General features: G+C 27.1%; 1 protein-coding gene and 1 long non-coding RNA gene across 2 annotated transcripts in view; one reads left to right on the top strand and one right to left on the bottom strand.

Annotated features, from left to right (window-relative positions):
- Positions 1-1,326: 1,326 nt before the first annotated feature.
- LOC136076556 (uncharacterized) lies at positions 1,327-2,164 on the bottom strand. The gene is made up of 3 exons (XR_010636367.1): positions 2,114-2,164; positions 1,886-2,000; positions 1,327-1,492 (listed from the first exon to the last, which is right to left on the bottom strand). It is a non-coding gene; the product is annotated as an uncharacterized LOC136076556 (long non-coding RNA).
- Positions 2,165-9,261: 7,097 nt separating this feature from the next.
- The window catches only part of LOC101238204 (ankyrin repeat domain-containing protein 27), a 51,983-nt gene continuing 41,480 nt past the window's right edge, over positions 9,262-19,764 (top strand). Inside the window, exons 1-6 of the mRNA XM_065791474.1 lie at positions 9,262-9,450; positions 9,640-9,753; positions 9,872-9,931; positions 10,957-11,044; positions 11,160-11,237; positions 17,925-18,019. Of these exons, the coding sequence (XP_065647546.1) occupies positions 9,346-9,450; positions 9,640-9,753; positions 9,872-9,931; positions 10,957-11,044; positions 11,160-11,237; positions 17,925-18,019 (540 nt within the window). The 5' untranslated portion in view covers positions 9,262-9,345. The remainder of the gene's footprint in view (positions 9,451-9,639; positions 9,754-9,871; positions 9,932-10,956; positions 11,045-11,159; positions 11,238-17,924; positions 18,020-19,764) is intronic.

The raw sequence follows: 19,764 nt of genomic DNA, 5'->3' as shown, positions 1-19,764 counted from the left end.
CATGGATATCTTTGTTTTTAATCACGAGATGAAGTCTTCTAGGCATACTTTTAACCAACTTTGAACACTGATCTTTATTAGCTTCCAGACACCAAACTCGTCTGATTTCATCTTTCAAGGATTCTGTAGATGTACATTTGGTTCTATCAAGATTATCTTTGATGCATTTCCACAAATTTTCAATCGGATTAAGATTCAGACTATTTCTAGGCCAAGAAAGAACCTTAACTTTGTTATCTACAAACCAAGCCTTTGATATTTTAGAGGTGTGACAAGTGGCATTATCTTGCTGAAATGTTGAGTAGTGAAGCTTTTTCAAAGAACATTTTGCGTTTTGTGACAAGATGTCAACATATCGGGCACTGTTCATTTTTTTGTTCTTTTCAATAAACTCTATACTTCCTGCACTCTTATATGCAAAGCAAGCCCAAACCACGACACCTGGAGAATGTTTGACTGTCTTGATGGTGTATCTTGGATCATATTTTGAGGAATTAGAATCACGTTGGACATATTGTTGTTGGCAGTCTTGTTGAAAAAAGGTTGACTCGTCTGAAAACATGACTTTCATAAAATCTTCGACTGTCCAATGAATATGTTCCTTGCAATAGCTAATTCTATCCTTTCGCATCTTTGTTGTAAACAACGGCTTTTTAGTTAGTTTCCTTGCTGGCATTTTAAATTTATTTCGTAACCGACTTTGAAGGGTTCTTTCACTAACTTGATCACATGTTGGAGTCAACCTTTCCTTAATCTCTCTTGCGCTTATAAAAGGGGACTTTAATACCTCTCGTCGTATTCTTAAGTCTGTTCTCGAGGAAGTAACCTTCGGCCGACTGCTTCGAGATCTTGAAGTAAATTCCCCTGTTTCTTTATAAAGTCTAATAATCTTGATCACAGAGCTATGGGAAACTCCAATAACTGTCGCTATTTGCCTATGCGATTTGGAAGTATGGTTATATAAAGTAATAATTTGGAAACGAACTTCAATTGGTATTTCTTTACTTTTACCCATGGGAAAATACTAGAATATTGAAATAAAATTGTAATTCGATATAATAAAATGACAAACCTGCTTACGGTATTTGATTTATTAGTTTATGTGATGGTATTGTTAAATATCCTTTGACATAAAATTACTCAATTTGTGTGTATTTGTTTATTGATCGCTTAATGTGTATGCAATTGAATGCGGTGTAAATTCCTTTAGGTTCTAATTAAAGCATGTCATATACATATATATAATTTATCATCAAAGTTCAATATCAGTTTCAAACATTGAAAAAATAATGTAATTACGCAAAATTATTAAGTGGTTCTAAACTTTTTTCGGTACCTGTATTATTCATATAACAAGCCTTTTTGCTTTTTTTTGTCGAAGTTACCTATTACTGTCCTCTATCTACTGTCCCAACGCGATCTCTGGCATTTCAAAATCGTGTCACTTTAAAGTCAAATTCTTTTTTCATAGTGAAAAAGTGAACAGTTGAAGCTATAAATTAATAATAATTACTATTTATTTATGTTTATAACTCTATATTTAAATACAATAGTTAATATAAATACGATGCTTTTATGGATCTATTGATTTACACGTATAAGAAATTGTTACATATAATAATATTGACAATATAAATACCTGCATACAAATATATTAATGTAAGTAATATGTTAAGTTTTCAAAATAATAAAAATAATATATAAATAGTTTATATACACAACAGTTATAGTAATAAAGACATTAACATTTTGTGTTAACTTTTTGCTGCATGTCAAATTTTTGAAACACAGTGGGACGGCCTCTTATTTATACAAAATGCAGTAAATCTAAATTACATTTCCTTTTTAGAAAATATTCGAAGTTAACAAACAAACTTATGTTTACCATGAGTTCCAGGCATGTTGATATACTATTGAATGTGCATGTTACATGTGCTAGCAATTTGTTAAGCAATCATGAAATATGGTCACAACCCTCCTTCAAGATTTATTCACGACAACTAAAAAAAGTAGAATTCAATATAAATGTATCATATCTTTCATATTATGTTCCATTCTCATGGGCAAAATATAATGTTTATACTCATATAATCAGTAACCAACAAAAACTTACATATTTGTTGTATTCTTTTTAACTTCAGAATGTTAAAGAAGTAAAAATAGAAAACTGGATGAGGTAGAGATTATGAGAACAGAATCATAAAAATCAGGTGGCCAAAATCATTCTTGTTATTGCTCAAGATTGATCAACGTAGAATGGATTGAAGCCAGCTCACGCAGAATGTGTGCATTTAAAAGTCATGATTAAAATAAAAAATATCAAGCATACTATCGTGCATCTGAAATAAACCTAATTTAGACAAATCGTACGTCAGTCTCGAAAAAAATATCCACTTTATTATAACATTTCTTTTTTCAGTTGTTGAAGTCATTTTTTATTTTATACGCTACAAGATATATTGTATACATTTTATAATAATTTATGATGTTCATAATAATTATTTTAAATGCATTATTAGAAATAATAAAACTGCAATCCTATTGGAATTACAATAATATAGATAAACTGTGAAGAAGAATTTTTTTAAATAATTTTTGTGTTAAAGGGCAAATTTATTTTCAAACAAATTTAAAATCCATGCTTTTAGAATGTTGCATATTTTTTCTGAGTTTGAATTCGCAGAATACTGTAGCCTACTTAGGGCCCTGATCATGCCTGAACTCACCCCTTATAACTTAAGGCCCTGATTATGCCTGAACCCATCCCTTATTAGGATTTTCCCTTTATCAAAAATATATAATACTTTTTATATAAATATATAAAAATAATCAAATATTTCAAATATTATAGGAATCACGCAATACGGGTCACAAAGACCGAGCTCAAAAAAACTTGAATATATTATCAATTAACAAAATAACTTTTTTCAGTTTATTTTTGAAAAAAAAAAAAAAATTCCGACTTAGAGATAAATTAAAATTTTTTAAAACTTAAATTTCATTCAAATTAAATTAAATGTTTATATATATATATATATATATATATATATATATATATATTATATATATATATATATATATATATATATATATATATATATATATATATATATATATATATATATATATATATATATATAAATATATTTAAATACTTTTAAGATATTGCTTTTCAGATGTACATACATCATTTTAGATGTACATACATCTCGTTCGCTACTCAAAGGAGCTATTTTTTTTTTTTAGAAAATTCAGGATATAGATGAATTTTATTAGAAATTGACTATTGTGTCCACCCCCTCCTTCCCCCACTTCGAAACCCGTGTCGTCGGCCACGTAACTAAAACTCATTCCTGCTTGACTCGTCATTCACCAAAATCTCATTATTTTACTGAATCTGTCCCTACATGCTTTAAAAACTTTTGTTCGTCTTATTTTTTTACCCGCACTCAACACTTTGGAACTCTCTCCCATCTTTATGTTTTCATGACTCATACAACCTAATACTTTTTAAGTCTTTCAATAATCGTTTTCTTGCACCATAACTCTATCCTTTTTTTCTAGTAACTCCTAACTTATTAGTAGTTGCTTGCAGCCTTGGTATAAGTAAATCAGAATGAAAAAAAAGTTGATGCTTTATGCATTTTTAAACAGTTTTGCAAAACTGTTTAAAAATGCAAAAAGTATCAATTTCTGTTTGATCTCTGACAAAGTTTATTTTTTAGTACCACAGCACTAACTCATTGGGCGTAAGGTATACAATTAACGGGGCCATGACATACAGCTTGACCGTAAACTCGTAACAGGGTGGGAGGAAAGATCTAACTATTTAACAAACAGAGTTACAGTCCATTGGAACACTCTTGCACGCGGTAGACACTCTAACTTTGAAAGCATTCAAAGACCGAGTTTAGACGTGATAAACTGTTAAATCAGCATAGAAACTCCTAGAAAAGTCTCTCCATCAAATTAATTATTCAACATAAAAATATATGCATTTATTTATTTTATTATTATTACGGCATTAAATCGGTCAACATCAATTAATTTCGTTACTGAATAAATTAAACTCAAACTCGTATAAACTTATATAAAAATTGTAAACTAAAGAGTGTTGAATGAATTGTATTTATTGAAAAAGAAGAGTTTTTTTTTGTGGAAAGAGTTTTTTTTTGTAAAAGAAAAGTGCATTTGATCATCTTGTGGCGGTTTCGATGGAATACTCATATGATGAACGTTTCTTAGGACGCCCAACATGTATCACTTTACACTTATCGATGTTAAAATGCATGAGCCAAGTTTTTAACCATGTAAACGTTTTATCATCATGAGAAAATAACTAACTATCTCATGTAATCACTTTATTTATATACTATCTGAGTGCGAATAGTTTCATCTGAGAGATGACTATTTATTTCATCAACATTTTTTACTGTTAAGAATGCCTATAAATACTCCTTTTTATCCAGAAGCTGCAGCTTCCGCAAAATTTTTCTTTAATGGGTTTTCTAAGCGAATATACTCGCGTTTAAAACTATCTTTGGTAGAATCATCAAAATATTCAAACTTAAGACCCGTAGGAACAAAAATTATATGGGGCGGGGGTGGGGATCAATACTACAGGGTAGGTCAAATAGTAGTAGGTTAAAAATTTTTGTCAAAGTAACTTACGCCGAAAATACGAATAACAAATTAGGTCTTTTCTATCCTTTTTTTTCTTTTATGTCCGAATTTGTAATCGTTTTTTTTTTTTTTCTAAAAACTAACTTCAAAATTATTTACTTAAAAAATTATTGGAGGGAGGGGGGGGGGAGGGAGGGAAAATGCCTCTGCTGCCCCCTCCCCCCGTTGCTATGGGCCTGTACTTGTGTCTGGTATATAAACAGGTTTGTCTTCTCGTAGACGGCAACTTTTAAACTTTTGTATGTTAATGGCGGAAATAATAATAGTCAAAATAGCAGTTTTCAGCGCATTTTTTACTTTAACGTAATCTTTGTTGACTTTCTACCTCAAACCTTGATAAACGGCAAATACTCCACTAGAAAGTAATAAAGGCACCACAACATATAAATGACCAAGTTTTTGAAGTTTCGCTACAAGTTCCAATTTTCGGATTCACCCGGAAAATTTGCAAACTTTATCACTATGCTTATTACCAGTGTAATAATATAACCTTGTAATAATAAGTATATATTTGCTTTTGTCACACTCAATTAAATATCTCTAATGAATAAAAAAACATTTTCCAAAAAAAACATTTTCCCAAGGGCATAATAAACAGTATAGTAGTTTACAATACAATAGTTAAATATAAGAAAAAACGTCCATGCATGAACACAAAAGTATAAACAGTTTTTATAAAATACAACTTTTTTTCTAATTTTAATTTTTGCTTTCCTAATCTCCACATATAATCAAGTTGTTGAATGACTTCTGTCTGACTTCCAGCTAGGCCAATTTGTTTTTATGTTTGTATTTTTGTAATCTTGCTTGCATTGATTGTTTTTGATCTTATAATTAAGATTATTTTGAATTTCTTTTTCTTTGGTGTGTTTTCCTGATTCGTATAATTTGCAACTTTCTTAAGTCTTTGCGTAACCTTTTTTTTTCTTCTTTGCTTTAAAGCAACTTCCAAATTTATAAGTGGTGCCACCATTATTGTAAATTGGTATATGTTTTTTTTATAACCATATGAAATTTTTGAAACAGCTCGGGTATGCTAATGCAAAAAGCTATAAGATAAGGCTCAAAACTCTACTTAAGCTAGTTTCTAATAAGATATGCTTATTTCGATACTTTTTGAAAAATTATTAACGCACACAATTTCGAATAAAATTCAAGTATTTTTCAAAAAAAAAAAGCAGTGTATTATAACAATCCAAAATAGCACGTATAAAACATTAAGAAACTAAATAGAAGTTTATGTTTTGGTATGCAATGACGTCATGAATTCATGGATTCATCGCGTTGCCAAACATAAACCTGAATGAATTTTGCTTTTATTGATTTAAATGGTTTAAATTTAAAAAAAAACTTATTAAAAAGATTTTAATTAAATTTTTTTTAACCAATTAAATAGTTTATCAAGGCTCAACAATATGCTTTTTTTTTTTTCAAAGTCTGAACCTAGATATTCATATAAGAGTTATGCTTATAAAAATATTTTTTTTTAGATGTAACAAACTAAATTTGGTTTGCACTATTTCTATATGTTTACCAATAATATTGCTGACATAAACTGATGAAGAATTTAATTAGTTATCTAATATTATTGATAGACAATTAATTTTGTTTTTGGGGTTCAACTGTCAATTTTACCTTAAATGGGGTAACATTGGCAGTAGTATGTTTTATGCTGTAAATGTTTAAGTTACATCATGAGGGGTAACATTATTATTAGAATTTTGAAAAAAAAATAGAGAAAACATTTAAATATATATTAGCGCCAACCTACATTTTCGTTTTAAAATAAGCTGCAATTAAAAGTTGTAAAATTGCAATGAAAATGTACAGTTATATTATTTTTTGAAAGATATCAATTAGTTCTGATAGTGCCTACGTAAAAATATAAAAAGTATGTTAATTTATGATTAAAATTTTTTTCTCTAAGAATTGTCAAAATATTTTGCTCTACATCACATTAATGACTCAATATCTAATTACGACGAATGCTGGATTTCTTCGTTACAAATTTTTTAGTGTTTGGTTTAATTTCAGAAACAACAAGATAACTTTTTATATCTTCAGGTTTTGATGTTTTGTTGTTACTAATAAAATACAACATTGGTGTTAGGTGGAGAGGCGATTCTATAAATAAAACGAGGGAGGGGGTATGAATTCTTAAAAAGTACTGACTGGCTCCTTAAAAAACTTTAAAAAAAAAGGTCCTCAAAACTAAATTTACCCGACTGAACTGTGCCAAATACCCAACTAGCCAACTAAATTCATAAAAAAACTGACTATAACTTGAAAATCACCTTCTTTAATAGAAGGAAATGGGGTGGAATACGCCCTCCACCCCTCCCACACACACCCTAAAATCGCCTCTGGTTAGGTGTAGATTTTAACTTTTTGTAAGTGTCGGTTTTTAGATATGTTGACATTTGATGTATAGGTACATTTCTTTTTTTTTTAGAATTAAAATTTTAATTTAGGGTTTGCTTTTTTTGATTTCATTTCATGTAACTGTGAAAGATTCAACAGATGTAAGACATTCCGCCATCTTTTACTTGATTCTTGAGGAGACTTAAGCATTCCTGTCAATGTTATTCCAAAACTGAAATATGCGTTTAAAAAAAAAATGCTATAAAAAAATTTTAAACGCTTAGTATTTAGAAACAACATCATAAAAACACAAGTAAAATGATATTATGCTTGGTTTTCCTTATCTTTTGAGTAAAGGTTTTCAGCAACAAAAAAACCAGAAATTAGTTTAACTTATGCCCTCCGTATTGTGTAGTTATTTACACTTACTATTATGTGGATTAAAATAGTTATATTTGTTCATTTAACATCTGGCTACAATATCTGTTAAATTAATTTAGACAATAACCAACGGATGACTGGTAAAAACATTTAATCTCATACATGTCAATGTTACCCACGTGTCAAAGTATATACATACCTCGCGTTACGTAACGTGAGGTATGTATATACATCCGTTGGTTATTGTCTAAAGTAATTTAACAGAAATTTAATTTAACATAAGAAAATTTAATTAAGATAATTTAACAGAAATTTAATTTAACATAAGGTAATTTAATAAGGTACCTTATATATATAAATTATATTTATTCTGGTCCTTAAAATACACAAAACACAGCAAATGCAAATAATTTTTAGTTATATAATACTTCTTAAAAACAACAACATTAGTAGAAGTAAATAAAAGCTCAGTGTAATGAAAGTAACCTAAATCTTTAACTAAACTATTTTCTAATACACAGTAATTATATTAAAAAACTTTTGTTAGTTTTTGATATGTTAGAGAGTTTGAGACAAGTTTATTATATAGCATTAAATAATAGTCTATAATATAGACTGTTTTTAAATACTTATTAAAAAAAACAACCTATTACAAAAAAATAAAAAAAATAAATAAAAAAATAAACAATGTTTTATGCGCTACAAGTAGAGATTAACCTGTTAAAAATTATATAAATTTATTGCAAGTTAAAAACAAATATAGTTGATACAACAATTGTTGATATAACTATAATTATAAATGAGAGTTCAAATAGAAAAAAGATAAAATTTAAACTTTACCTTAATTAGCATACATATTACAACTAAATAAATATAAAAATAAATAGGTATAAATATGCGTCATTGTTTTTATTGTCATTGTTTTTATTTTACAGTTATATTAACATAATAACATATTTATTAAAATAAGTATGTTTTGATAAATATAATTATTTTAATAGCTTTATATTTATATATGTTTATATTAACATATATTTATTTTTATATAAATCTAATATATATGCTAATTATCTTGAGCAAAGTATATTATCTTATTTAATTTTAAACTTGTTTATATTTAGTAACATATAAACATATATATATATAAATATATATATATATATATATAAATATATATATATATATATATATATATATATATATATATATAATATATATATATATATATATATATACATATATATATATATATATATATATATATATATATATATATATGTATATATATATATATATATATATATATATATATATATATATATATATATATATATATATATATATGTATATATATTATATATATATATATATATGTATATATATAAATATATATATATATATGTATATATATAAATATATATATATATATATATATATATATATATGTATATATATAAATATATATTTATATATATATATCTACTATAGCATATATAGATATAGATTTTTTGACTTTTTTTCTGTACAGTTTTTTCAGGAAAAAAAAAAAGGTAATGAAAAAGAGTATTGCTGTCCAGCCCAAACCCTTAGTCAGTGTAGTGGCACTCTTCACATGTTCTACTGATTTAGTCAGTTGATGTATGTGCTGAAGCCCCCGGCAGCAGGATATTTCAGTATTATGTCATACAGGCTATAGAAAGATACAATATAAGTTATATATATATATATATATATATATATATATATATATATATATATATATATATATATATATATATATATATATATATATATATATATATATATATATATGTATTAGCTAATCGTTATCAGTGATGTATTATGTTTTACTTTGGAATTATATACACATAAAACATCACTGAATTTTACTTCATAGTAAATCTTTTTTTAAATCAAGTCATGGGTGATAGTTATGATGAAGATCTGTTAGTTAATCCTTTTTACAAATCTTTAATTACTAAAGGGAAAACAATTTTCGAGAATGCCTCATCAAATAGATATACAGTAAGTGAAATTCAATATATGATTGTTTAATATATTTTACATATTGTCAAAGTATCCATTCAAAAAACAAATGATTGGTTGAAATAAATTAATTTTTTAATTTTGTTGTGTGGTTAAGTTTAAAGTTTTATGTCATTTTAATATGATTGTGCTGTTTGAATAGCTTTTATTTATGGATAGTTATTTTAGATATGTATACCCAGGAAGGGAACAATCACATCCTCTGATCATAGTATAGATCAATTCCAAAACCATATACTGAAACCAATCAATGAAACAATTTATCAAACTCTCAATAACAAGGTTACTTTCTTGTAAAACAAATACATTTTCTATTATATTTTGCAATTAAAGTGTGATTTTATTTTTTAGTAGTATTTATTATGTCATATAGTTAGTATTTACTAGTTTATTTTTCTAGCATGCTAAAATTAATGGTTCGTTTATTATCACAACTAAAGGATTTGGTTGTGTTAAATCGGTATGTTCAAACGAAATTTTTATTTTTTATAATAAATTTGTTTATGAATTTTTTTTTACAATAGTTAAACATAAATCTATATTTTTTAAATTTAAATTAATTTAACCGAATTAATCAGAAAAGTAGCTATAAAGATGAGAAAGATAATTTTATTTAAGAATTCACGAGAAATTCAAGACTTTGTGGGTTTTTTTTTTTACATAGAATAAATGTGTTTATCATTACTTTTGTCATAATAAAGGATTTTGTCTGAAACCTTGGTCTTCAGTAAATTTAATTTATAATATGACAGAGTTTAAAAAGATATTAAATGGGTTGAGGCTAAACAGTATATTTCCGTTTTTATTATTTTTACATCTAAAGTGGCATTGTTTGCTGATGATGCTACCATTTATTCTTGTCGTGATAAGAAGCTAACACTCTCTGATTGCTTGGAGGAGGCATTTGAGCTTGAAAAGGATCTCACTTCTGCTACAGCATGGGGCTCACAGTGGCTGGTGAACTTCAATACAGATAAAACTCAAAATTTTTTTTTTTGCAACAATTTAGATCTTCCTATATTTATGAATGGTAATCTACTCGATGAGTCATCCACTCTTCATCTTTTAGCATTAACTTTTATTTCCGATCTTTCTTGGAAACCATATATCATATCTGTTGCAAAATTAGCATCTGCTAAGGTTGCATCTCTTTATCGAGCTCGACACTTTCTTACTTTGGATTCTATGCTCTATCTCTATAAATCTCAAGTCTGTCCTTGTATGGAATACTGTTGCCATATCTGGGGCGGATTTTCTAATAAGGCCCTTTCTTTTTTAGATAAGGTGCAAAAACGCATATATATATATATATATATATATATATATATACATATATATATATATATATATATATATATATAAATCTAACAACAAAAATATTTAATTTTATCACATAATGCTAAAAACCTGCTGAATAAAAAAAACAAAGGTGAATTTCAGTGTCAGCATTCGAAAAATTTATGCATTTGTATCCATTTTTTACAGGTTGAAATACTATTTGAAGAAACCTTTTTTAATAAAAACAAAGAAAGTTATCATGTTCTTTGTATTGACCAACCATTTGAAGGAGGAAGTAGGTTCTGTTTGTTACTAAATTGTTATTGAATAAGCAAGTTTATTAAAAAGTAAATAGTTTATTTAACAAAAAAATGTATTAAATATTGTATAAATTTTTTATTTTATTGTAGACTTGATAACTCTACCAGTTTTTAAACGATTGGAATCTCTTAAAAGCTGTTATGAATTTTTGTGGCCTGGCCATTTAAGTATGTTTTTTTCTTTAATTAAAACAATAATTTAAATAGTTTATTATTATTATTTATTTGTTTTATTTATATAAACATGCATATATAGACAAAATAATTAATATAAAATAATATGCTCATCCAAAGGATGAGCATATTGTTTCTATAAGCATTGCTTCTCATATAAGCTATAAAGTTTCTATAAGCAGCAATGCTTATAGAAATATTATAAGCAAATTCTATAAGCAGCAATGCTTATAGAAACCTAATAGTTTATAGAAATCTTACAGCTTATAAAAACCATTATGGCTTATAGAAACCTTATAGCCAATAGAAATTTTTTATTTGGGAAGATACTTAAAATCAAAGTAAAACAAAATGGTTTTAAATCAAATTTTGGTGTCCTAAAACAAAACAAAAATATTTTTTATTCAACTGCAATTTATTCTTGTAGTTAAGGTGAATTAAATAAAAATGGTTTTATGAAACTTGGTAAATTTGCCCATAATGAAATTGGAATTAATTGGCGGAATTATAAAATCTATTAATTATAAAAGTTTTTAGTATACTAAGAAAGTTAAGCCTTCTGGTGCATCGTTTTTAAGATGCTAGTTACATCTTGGACTTAAATTATGCAATCTTTGTAATCAAATTTTTTTGTCGATGGAATTACACAGTGTTTAGAGTGATAAAGAAGTTTTTTAAAATGTTAGTTAAAATTGTTGAAGCATGTTAGGCATTGAATTAAGAGCTTCTCAGGCTTTTTGGTTTGCATGGTAAAAGTTTTATGGTGTTCAAAGTTCAAAGTTCAATTATAAGACAAAATTATGGATTATTTAAAGGATTTAATGAAGTCAAAGATAAATGTTTGTTCATAACTTGCACCTGGTTATAAAGTTTACTTTCTCAAATTATTCTTTAATGATTCTTGCAACATGCTTTGAAGTTAGTGAAAGCTTAAAACAGCGTTGCATTACCATGTGAGATTTAAAATTTTAGACTTTAAAAAAAATATACTTTAAAACTGTGTTAATAAAAAAGGAAACATTTTAAAAGAAATATTTATTAATAAGTCTTTTGAATTAAAAAAGCCTTCAAATTATGTATTTAGAATGTAGAGTTAATATAAACTCTATTGGCTTCAATCATAACCTCAATCCTGGATCTAAACTTTGAGCAAGTGTTATATAATGTAGGTGTCTGACATTTCTTTCCATGTCTTGATAGCAGATTTCTTCAGGACGCCAATTTGCTGTGTTGGCATTTACGAGACTTTGTTTGAACATTAGCCCATATGGAGTAATCTATAGGATTATGGTTTAGTGAGCAAGGTGGCCAGATCTCTTCTGAACAGAAATTCCTGTTCTTGGAGAACCCTTTCTGCACTGCAGTTTGTGTGTGACATGGAACTCTATTTTGAACTTAGACAAAGTTTGACAAGTCTGGAAAGTTTGTTTGGATTCAGGTGGGGCTTTAGCTTTCAGGCTTTTTTCTAAGTACTCTTTTGCCCCCGTTTTAAACCCTTTTTATGAAAATACATGTGGCATTATGAGCCCATTAGATACAACAAGACTAAAAATAACTTGAGAAGAATGCCAGGGATGCGTGCAATCACAGGCCATTATATGACCACACAAATAATATTTTATCCTGACAGTTTGACCACAGCTATTAACATTTCAAAAACACAATGAATATAAAAGCGTATTGGAAAAAAATAACATCAAAACTTTTATCTTAACTAATGGGTTTATATTAGCAAAAAAATTTTTAATAAAGTAACAAGTTACTGATATTTATTTTTGTTTTAAGTATTAATAAAAGTTGTATATCCTTTATTATCTTTTACTTTCTACAAATAAATGCAGTTTTAAATAAACCAAGAAATGGTTTAAAAAAGTGATCATTTTTTTTAATGCATAATTATTTACTAGCATGTATTTATATGGAAAGTTACTAATTTTAAATCAGTAAAATAAAACATAATTTAAATTAATTATGCACATTAATTAAACAATCATTAAAACTTACTTTATTTTAAAGAGTTTCCTATATTTAATATAAAAATATAAGTAAAGATAAAAGATTCGAAATTATTATTTCAATTGTAATCAAAAACTTGAATAATCTTAATGTTTTAGTTTTTTAATTTTTATTTTAGTTGAGTTATATTTTTATTTTTTGTGATTTAATTTTAGTTAAGTTCTATTTATTTATTTTTTTTGTTAAGATTTCTTTTCTTTTTTTTTAATAAAGTTTTTAAAGTTTTTTTTTCTAGTTAAATCTTGAAAGGTTTTTCAGCGTATTTTTGAAATTTCCAACTTTTCAAATTATGTTAACAGCAACACAGAAAAAATAATTTTTTTGTGGTCATATGAATGGTGTGCAATCGCAGGCCTTCCTGATCAAGACTGAGAGCAGGCATCTTTTTTTTCTACTTCCTTAAAATTGTTTTGAATGTTCAAGCCTCAGACTTCATAGTCAATCAGTTAAAAGAAATCTATGTGTTTGGGCCAATGATCTAGCACCAATAGTGTTTTAATCTGTGACTCTTGGTGCAGAAAACTGTTTTACAATGTCTCGTTTTGCTATATCTGCTTGTAGAGCTGCCACAACTTCTTGTTTAGCTTCAACGGAAAAATAATATCTCAAATCCAATTGTATTTTTAATTATAAAATGATTTTAAAAGTAACCTTTTTTAATTTTTTTTGCAAAATAGTTTTAAATGGTTAAATACAAATAAAAGTTGCATAATTTCGTTTTACATTAATAATTTGTACAAAAAATAAAATTTCAAAATAAATAAAAATATTTTGTGAAGCCCATAATGGAACATTTTCATGTTTTCAAAATAAATGATCTAAAATATTTTGTGAAACCCATAATGGAACATTTTTATGTTTTCAGGAAATGCTTTATTTTTTTTTTATATATTTTTTTATGCTGTATCTTTTTTAAATATTTCTTAAAGCTGTATTTTTTGATGCTTTTAAATCTTTGCTCATATTAATGATGGGTAATTCCATGTCAAATGACCCAGGTCATGTCACTATACTCACCATATCTCAGATTTTGCTAAATTTTATACAGTTAAGAGTGCTTAGTAAAATAAAAATTCCTTGAAAAGTTTAGCCTCTGGCTCCAAGAAGATCCTGAAATATGACCATTTTGCTTTGAGCAGATATTGCCAGGCCCCTCTTGTCCCCTTAGAAATGCACCATTTATTTGGAAGTTTCAAATCACATAACTTTAAAAATATTTAATTTTTTTATTTAAAAATTTGTAACTGGCTATTTTTGGGGTGATGAATCCTATGAAATGATCAGAAGTGTAAAAAATTATTATAAAGTACCTGTAATTATCAATTTAAATTTAGGCAACTTTTTATTTACGTGTTTTTAATGCTCAAGAAGCCCATGTGGCCTTTGTGATATAAAAAAAAAATATATACATTATTCTATATTCATTGATCTTTCAAAAAATATAAAGATTTTGATCTGCAAGTATGTGGATTTTCATATATGAATAATGGGGTACGATCCCCATTTTTTGTAGTGGAATATTGCAATTGATTTTTCACTACTTTTCATACTAGCTGGAGCTCTGAAAATTAGTTTTAGGGCCCCAAGACATTAGGGAAAGGGGGACTGGGGCAAGTGCCTTATCTTGTCACAGATTTCTCACTACTTCCCAGACAAACTGCTATAAAAGGTTCTGCATTTGTGTATTCCTAATGAACATGTGTTAAAATTGTTTCCAGGACAGACAACCCGAGGCTCCATGGCCCAGGGCACTGGGGCCATGGCTCAATTATTTTCTCAAAAAAAAAAAAAATTCTATTCTTAACTTTTAATAATCTAAAGATAACTTTGAAAATATTATCTTCAAATAATTTTTTGATTTGTACTTGTTCCGTTTTATATAATTATTTACAAAGTAAAGTACAAAAATATAAAGTTTCAAAATTGTATTAAGATTTGCTTAGATGTGTCAACAGTCAAAGTATAGGTATGTCCAGTTGTTCTTACAGGTGCATCAATGATACAAGTTATGTTGGTAATTGGAACCCAACACTCATCTGCTCTAGATGGCCATAAAAGTTTGTTAAAAGAAACATGCAGGTGCATTAAATGTAACCATAACATCTTGCTCAATATTATCAATTTCATTTATCATACCAATCCAATGAAATGTATCATATTTACTCAGAATAAATTTACCAAATTTCAATGTATTGATGTTAATTAGCTGATTAGGATGAATACTATAAAGTCAGTCTTTCTTTTATCAACCTTGAGAAAAATAGTGATTAGGATGAATACAATAAAGTCAGTCTTTCTTTTATCAACCTTGAGAAAAATAGTTCCTTCAATTTAACATCTGGTCATTTATGGGCCTTTGTAGACTTGCATTTGCAGTTCATTGTTTTACAGCACCACCAATACCATCACAAGGTGATTACCATGACTTGTATAAAAAAATGTCTACCTTGCATCAATGTCAAAATCATCTTTATGGAAACAGATATTGTAAAGGTTTTTGTAGTTTTTATACTGTGCAGCACAACCATCACAAAAATTTTTTAAAATATTAGGATGATTTTCTTTTAAGTAATTAACTATTTGTGTCTGAACTTCATACACAAAACCTATGTCATGCTCATTATCTTCTGACTAGCTGGAAAATTTTTCTTTAAGCTGGTGATTTGGTTTAATAAATAGAGGACAATGGGGTGTAACTTGCATTGACTTTGGCACCAATACTAACTTTGGATTTCATCATAATTTACAAATGTGTAATTTTCTGCAAAATCACTTTAGACAATACAGTCTTTTACCAACTTTTCATTTTGTTACCTTAGGTATCTTGCTTGACATTTTGCAATGTAGGAATGAGCTGTTAATTTGTTAATTGCCTCTGGTAACATCAGTTTGTATTCTTCAATTGTTTTTATTTGACAGATCAATGTTGTTCTGTCTGTTTTCTTTTCAATTCAAAAAGTTTTAAATTATACAGCATAAAATTCTGTTAAATTTATTATTTTAAATGGATGAATGTATTTAATCCATATACTTGCAAATCAAAAATCCTATAGACATATGTACTTTCTTAAAGCATTTTAAGAAAGATAATTGAATACAGAATGCTCAAAAGCCAAATGGAAGAATAAACCAAAAAAAATTTTGTGAAACAATTTTTTCCAAGTAATCTTTACTTTATAAAAAATGCAAAAAAAAAATAATTTTTTTTCGAGAAAAATAGGGCATCTCCCCAGTGCTCCAGCCCTCTGGTCAACTGCCCTGAAAACAATTTTAACACATGTTCATTAGGAATACACAAATGCAGAAAGTTTCAGAGCAGTTTGTTTGGGAAGTAGTGAGAAAATCACAAAATTCCACTTCAAAAAAGTGGGGCAGTTGCCCCAGTCCCCCCTAATTTCTTGGGGCCCTGTTAACAACTTTAACTTGCACATTCATTGACACTACAAAAATGCCAAAATTTTCAGAGCTCCAACTAGTTTGGAAGGTAGTAAAAAATCAATTGTAATACTTCAGTACAAAAAGGGACTTTGCCCCATTATCCATATATATGAAATCCATATACTTGCAGTTCAAAATCTTTATATTTTTTGAAAGATCAATGATATAGAATGATGTGTAATAATTTATTTTTTGATATCATCAAGGCCACATCGGTTTCTTGAGCATCAAAATCAGGTATACAAAAAATTTATTTAATTTGATAAATACAGGTACTTAAAAATATTTTTTTACTTTTCTGATCATTTCATTGGGTTTGTCACCCCTGAAGATACAAATTTTTAGGTAAAAAGATAGAATATTTTTAAACTCATGTGACTTGAAACTTCTAAATAAACATTGCCATTCTGCAAGGGCAAGAGGGGCCTGGCCAACATCTGTTAAAAGTAAAATAATCATATTTCAGAATCTTCTTGGAGTCAGAGGCTAAAATTTTCAAGGAAATAAAATTTTCATTCTTATTTTACTAGGTTCTCTCAACTGTGTAAAAATCAACAATTCTGAGATGGTGTGAGACGGGTGACATTATTAAAAATTCTGAGATGGGTGACATTATTTAAAATTTCAGGGTCATTTTGTTGCATTTTTGCAACTTGTTTCTCCGTGCAGCAGCCTTGTTTGTCAAGGTTTGTGTTTCGGAGTTATAGAGTTGAGAGAGGGTTATAACCACTATTAAGTAACCTCCTCATCTGTAGTGGCTTTATCGGCCTTGAGGAGGTGAATAACAAAAAAAAATTTGACATGGAGTTACCCTGATGTCTACTTTAATGTCTAACAAAACAATAACTTAGGCTGTAATGTTGTAAAGCAGTATGATAAAATGTTGTTATGCAATATGCTTCAATGTAGTAATGCATTATAATGCAATGTTGTTATGCAATATGCTTCAATGTAGTAATGCATTATAATGCAATGTTGTTATGCAATATGCTTCAATGTAGTAATGCATTATAATGCAATGTTGTTATGTAATGTAGAATACAATATGGTGCAATGTTGTTATATAATATGCTGCAATGTAGTAATGTAAATGATGCAATGTTGTAATTCAATACGTTTTATTTTTATAATGAAATAATGTAGAAATGGTTTAATAAGTATGTTGTGAAGTTTTAATAAATATGCTGTAAATCGTGTAATAACTATATATTTTTTTTAATTCAATAGAAAATAAAAGAAGCAAAGCAAAAGTTAATCAAATTATTACTTTGTTCAATGAATCATATACTCGACTTGAGTCAGAATCTATGCGGCACTCAATGGTTTGTTTTTTTATATAATTTTTTTACCACACATACAATTTTTTTTTTGTCGCCTTGGCCACAGTTTTTTTGCATAAAATGGTAATTTGTGTGTTTTAAATGGTGCGCTGAAAAAAAGCTAATTTAAAGAGAAAATTAAAAAAAAACAAACTATAAACTGAAAAGAGAAACAAACTTAACAAACAAATGATACAATAAGTAAAGGATAAACCAGAGAAAATAATAGCATAAAACTAATACATTTTTTAATTTAGAAGTGTTTCAATTAATAGTTTAAAGCTAATAATTTTTCCTATATTACCACGTTGATGCAGCGCATAGGTTGATTAATAGTGTCATTATGAGGCGTGACTGTTATATTATTATTTTTTAAAAATGTTTTATTTAATTTGTGGACATTAAAAAATATCAAAGTTTCAAACAAAAGTTTCGAAGTAGGATTAAATAACTTTGAAGCTTCGATTTTTTTTTCTAACTTTTTGCAGTGAAACACTTTTAAATTAAAAAAAAACATATATTAGTTTTATGCTTTTATTTTTCTGTTTTATTTTTTGTTCATTTTATCATTTGTTAAGATTTTTATTCTTTTAATTTAGTTTTGTACTTTTTTTTTTTTTTAGTTTTTATTTCTCTCTCCAGTTTATAGTTTGTTTATTTTTAATTTTAGTTACATTTGTTTATTCAGCTCATTTTTTAAAAGGGCTAATTCAAAACATGCAAGGAGCTGTGGGCAAGCGCTTAATCATTTTGATTTTTGCTTAAAAAAAAGAAAATTCATCAATGATCATCCTTTTTCAAAATTTAACTTCAGTAAAACAATATGAATGATAATTTTTAATGTTACTTTTTTAATTTATAAAATAACATTAAAAGTAATTGTTATAAATTTATACATTAAATATTTGTTACTTTTATTTTGAATTAAAAATAGTATTTGTTAAATGTATTTATGGCAAAGACCTTTTTTTATAGATTCTTGAACAAATACTTTTTATAGAATCTTGAACAAATCTTCTCTTAATTAGTAAATGTTTTAACTGATTAGAAAAATCAGTTAAAAACAAAACAAAAACATGTCAAAGTTCATCACCATATCCCTGGTAGCACCGTGCTCAACTTGTTTTTTCACGCAGCGACCTTGTTTGTCAACATTCATGTTTCGTAGTTATAGAGTTGAGAGAGAATTGTAACCACAATTAAGTAGCCTACTCGTCTGTAGTGGTCTTCTTGGCCTTGGGGAGGTGAATTAACATAAACAAAAAAAAAAAAAAATAGATATTAAATAAATTAAAGAATAAAATTTTTACAGTTAACCGACACAGTTGGAATTGTGAAATAAAAGAAATTGTCCTAGTGCAGGCCACTAAGTACTTTTGTTCATACTATGAATAAAATGCACATTGTATGACAAGGATTTGTCATAAAGTTCCTTGTATGACAAGAATTTGAAAAATGATAGGTGTCACTCAATTTTCATTTTTTGTATCACGTGATATGAGATAATTGGTCTCTATAACAAAAAATTTTTAGAAAATTGAAAATTTTTTTATTCCAATAAAGAAGTATCAATGGCGTGTTGAAAATTTATACTTTAGAAGGTATTGAGGCAAATAGATCTTTATTAAACTGGGAGTAAAACTATTTATTGTTTGCTTTGTGATTTTAGTTAATTATTATAATTAAGAATATGTTTCATATCAATCTTTCAAATTGTAAAAATTGTAAAAATCACGCTTTGGATAAAC

Source organism: Hydra vulgaris, chromosome 02 (genome assembly GCF_038396675.1).
Source record: "Hydra vulgaris chromosome 02, alternate assembly HydraT2T_AEP".
Classification (NCBI taxonomy): Eukaryota; Metazoa; Cnidaria; class Hydrozoa; order Anthoathecata; family Hydridae; genus Hydra; species Hydra vulgaris.
Note: the sequence above shows the minus strand (reverse complement) of the source record. Positions and strands in the feature narration are given on the sequence as shown.